This window comes from Clupea harengus, chromosome 24, assembly GCF_900700415.2.
Source record: "Clupea harengus chromosome 24, Ch_v2.0.2, whole genome shotgun sequence".
NCBI classification, from domain to species: Eukaryota; Metazoa; Chordata; class Actinopteri; order Clupeiformes; family Clupeidae; genus Clupea; species Clupea harengus.
This window is the reverse complement of record NC_045175.1, coordinates 19,696,241-19,701,017: the sequence shown is the minus strand read 5'-3', so window position 1 is coordinate 19,701,017 and position 4,777 is coordinate 19,696,241. Positions and strand designations below refer to the sequence as shown.

Genomic DNA, 4,777 nt, shown 5'->3' with positions numbered 1-4,777 from the left:
ACACACACAGACACACAGAAACACCCTCTCACCAACACACACACACACAAACAAACACACTCACAGACACACACACACACACACACACACACGCACACACAGGCCTGTCTATTCTAAATCTAAACAGTTATTCACCTTTGTTAGGTGAGACCACTGCAAGGCTGCAAGTTGATTTTGTGTGAGATTTGACTGGTTATTTTGTGTGAGATTTGACTGGTTATTTTGTGAGAGATTTGTTGAAGTCAGTGGATTTTCTATGTATATATGCTGCCATGATACAGGACTCAACATTTACCTGCTGATGACATTTACTTTACTCCTTTTTCACTTTGAAAACAATACAAATCTCTCAGGCATCCATTTGAAAAAAATGCCATTACATTGCTGTTGAACATGTACTGGGTGAGCGTAGGAGAGATAAGTCACCCTACCTGTTCTCAAACCCAGATTACATAAGGAGGGATGGACTTCTTCTATGATTGACGCCTTCATTCGCATGGACCGGGGCACCAGTATATCTGGCAGTGATTTGGCAGGATCTGGCAGTCGTCTGCATCAAGTTTTGAGAGCAACTTCACCTGAACGGTACGTGTCTTTTGACGTGTTGTGACTGTAAAAGGTGTTGGGTCTATGGGTCCTTTAGAATGTTCATTTACTTTTAACCTCAGATATCAAAGCTGTTGAGTTTATCTTTTACAGTTATGGGTTGATATGAGACTGATTTGATGGAATCATGAGAGAGCGGTATTAAGACCTTTAGACTGCATGTCACCACACCACTTTTTTTGCGTGAGCATCACTTACTCCATCCTGTGATTTTCTTCAGGGTGTGTTGAGTTTTTGTGGCTGGGTTTACCCATGTCTCAGGGTATACCAGATCAAACATGGACAACAAACAAAAGCAAACATGAATGCTTCGCTTGTAGACTGTGTTCAGTGTTTGGTCATTTTATCATGTTAGGATAATTCCTATAATTCATATTACTTTCAGAAGTAAAGGCAGACAGATTGACAACATTGAATATAGACAGGAATACCTATAGTGTACTATGGAGCAGCCAAAGTTGAACCTGTACTCTATACCTGTGTGTGCAGTGTGTGTGTGTGTGTGTGTGTGTGTGTGTGTGTGTGTGTGTGTGTGTGTGTGTGTGTGTGTGTGTGTGTGTGTGTGTGTGTGTGTAAAAGAAAGAGAGAGCATTATAATGAGTGTTTGTGATGAAGTAATTCTTCATCTGACGATTCTAGAACTCCGGTGATCTTCTCAAGTATTTCTGGCCTCTCAGAGCGTGGATTTCATTCATCATTTCAAACAATGATGGTAAGACTAAAAATAAAAATAAATACATTTTATATTATTTACATTAAAACGGTCATTATATAATTTGTCTTCGCCTTCCTTCCCTATCTCCCTCCTTTCTAACTAACTCTCTGTCTTCCATCCTTTCTCTGTCCAGATTCAGTGTGTTGTAGTTCTCCTCCTGCCCTGGCTGGGGCAGTGTTCCCTCCAGTATCCTACTGACTGCGCAGACCTGCTCTCAAGTGGCAGCAGAGTCAGTGGGGTTTACACCATCTATCCTGATGGTGTTAGAACTGGTGTTCAGGTTTACTGTCATATGGGCTGTCAGGAAACCATTGGGGAGGGAGGATGGACTGTGAGTTGTCTCTCAGTTGTTGTTTTCAATGGTAGATCTCTCTCTCTGTCTTTCATTCTCTCTCTCTCCCTCTATCTCTCTCCCTTTCTCTCTCTCTCTCTCTGTCTCTCTCTCTCTTTATATAAATATTCATACTTACTGTACATACATACATACATACATACATACATACATACATACATACATACATACATATATACGTACATACATACATACATACATACATACATACATACATACAAACATACATACATACATACATACATACATACACACACACTTACATACATACATACATACATACATACATACATACATACATACATAAATACATATGTAAATAATTCAGCCATGACTTGCCAAAGCTTCATGTGAAAATAAACACCAAGGGCCACAGGGCCACCCATAATGGCCTGGTACATCAGTGATTCAAACAAAACATTGGAAAATTGGACAAATGTTGGTTCATTGGAAGTGCTATAAGACATAAACAGAGGGATTTCCAGCAAGAAGAGAATGTTTCATAACACTGTGTTTTTATTCTATAATAATTCAGTTCTCAGAACGTTAAATGCAAAAATTCTGATACACTAATGTATGTTTTTGAATACAAAATGAATTCATGTTGGACACATTGTTATCTGTTGGTAAATACACATCTAGTTATATCTCCTGTCTGAGGTTTCATATGTATGCAGGTGTTTCAGAAGAGAGTGGATGGTACAGTGAACTTCTTCAGGCCCTGGAACCAGTACAAGGACGGGTTTGGGAACGCCTCTAGCGAGTACTGGCTGGGTAAGGTCCAATGGATGAATAAGGCATTTCAGATATTCTCTTTGGGAGTAGTTTGAAATTGATTTAATAGGCATCAACCAACTCAACCAGACCAATGGCCGACTCTTGTTTACTTCATTGAATCTGATTATTTTTTCTGGCTGCAGGATTAGAGTCACTACACCAGCTCACCACCAACAGGAAGTACGAGCTGAAAGTGGACATGGAGGACTTTGAGGGCAACAGGGTTTTTGCCAGGTACTCCTCCTTCGCTGTCGGATCAGAGATAGAGGGGTACAAGCTGACTGTCAGTGGCTTAACCAACGGAGGCGCTGGTGAGTTGGGGAAATGAGATGGGGTGTGTTTAACTGTATTTCATACTCATAATGATAGCCTCTGGATGTGATATAGTGCTGTATTTAGTAAAAATATTGAAATGTAAAATTGTAATTCCTCTACAGTAAAATATATGAATATTACATAAATATGTAGACAGATAGATATAGATATGTATTCTGAAAATACACATTTCATTGTATAATTTATCTAATAATTCAAGTGAAACATATTCAATATGTATTAGACGGCTCTTCATAATGCTGCAGAATGTTCCATTAAGTTGAACTAGCCATCCCAATGTTTGGGGGTCCAATATTTCTTGATCACGAATGCTGAAAATGAATAATGAATGTTGCCATTGCCAACATGCTTTGTGCTTCAGATTCACATTTTTCATATCATTTCACAAGTAGTCTGTTCACTCAGTGTAACAATAAAAGGCAATACGTTGCTTTGTAACACCTGCAACTTTAAACTTCCATTGACATGAAAGATTACTTTTCTCAGTGGAACTTACCCATCAAACGGCCACAAATTGGATATTTGTATTTGAATATTTGGACAAATGTTGTTTTGCCAATCAAGCCCATTGGACCCACCCATTGAATTTTGCTGAGGGGAATTCCTCCAATGACCCCAAACATACATTGGGGGAAGTCCAAGTCTCTCCTGCTCTTGTAGGGAATCATGAGAGGTACTCCATTTTTGCTTGACTGCCGGAAAGGGGGGAATTTACCCTGTTCACATTCCATAAGTAGTTTATTCACTCAGTGTAACAATAATGTATTATTCGAAGTCAACAGGCAAGACGAGGCTTTGTAACACCTACAACTTTAAACTTCCATTTACATGAAAGAGTATTTTTCTCAGTGGAATGGCCAAAATTTGGATATTTGGATTCTGATATTTGGAAAAAATGTGTTTTGCATGTGTGAATAACATACTTATTTATTTACTTTTAAAAGGAGACTCTTTGTATCACCACAGAGGGCAAAAGTTCAGCACGTTTGACAAGGACCAAGACTTCTGGGAAACTGGAAATTGTGCAATTAAACATCTCGGGGCCTACTGGTATGGCCATTGCCGTGAATCCAATCCCAATGGCCTTTATTTGTGGAGCCCTTTAGTGGCGCATGATGCTGGTGTGGTTTGGAATACCTTTAAAGGAATAGATTATTCACTGAAATCCATCACTATGAAAATTAGACCTGTAGCTTAGGCAGCTGTTGAAGAGTCTGTGTGTTAGAAGGGATGCATTCTGTCATCTTAATGTCTTGTGACGTGTGCAGATTAATTCAGTGACAGCAGTACAACCAGGTTTTTGTAAGATGTGACATAATTGGCGAGATGACAAACATTTTTCACACACACACACACGCACACACCCACACACAAACTCACACACAGGCGTATGATTGGTGCTTTGAAGGTTGAACTTTATATATTTTATGTTTTGTATGAGTGTAATGCAGGGTTTATCTGTGGCACAGTCAGACACAGTTCTTCCCTTTTCTGGCCCAGTTTACAGTTTTTTCCAAACATTTTCACTCTTGTCTCAATACCATGAACACTTTTCCCAAACACTTCACTCAGTGGACTTTACAGCTCAGCATATCAGTTAACCTTTGGTGCAAAATGCATTACCACCACCAAAACACAACTCATGCTGCTGTAACTTTAGCAAATGTTCTCTCTCAGAGTACAATGACCTAAAACACTTCACATTTACAGTAACATTCTCCTATGAATTGCATCTTGGAAATACGTCAATCCAAGCCAAGTATCTGAAGACAGTGTTCATATGTTGGTTTGCCTCTCACAATAGATGTCACAATTGTGTGTGGTAAATGTATTGTAATTGTAAATACAGTAAATTAATGTTTTATCAGAAACCAAGAATAACAATTTTCACTTTTTGTAATGTAAACTACGTAATACATGACAAACAAACAAATCACAAACACAACAGTATTCTTCAGTGTGCTTAACTGTGTTTACTGCACAGGAGAAAA

At 38.8% G+C, this 4,777-nt stretch overlaps 1 protein-coding gene across 1 annotated transcript; it reads left to right on the top strand.

The window, feature by feature from the left end:
- Positions 1 to 393: 393 nt before the first annotated feature.
- LOC116219133 (microfibril-associated glycoprotein 4-like) lies at positions 394 to 3,984 on the top strand. Its single transcript, XM_031562102.1, has 5 exons — positions 394 to 402; positions 1,455 to 1,652; positions 2,351 to 2,447; positions 2,594 to 2,761; positions 3,731 to 3,984. Exons 1-5 carry the CDS (start codon positions 394 to 396, stop codon positions 3,982 to 3,984), a joined length of 726 nt encoding a protein of 241 aa, XP_031417962.1.
- Positions 3,985 to 4,777: the final 793 nt, after the last annotated feature.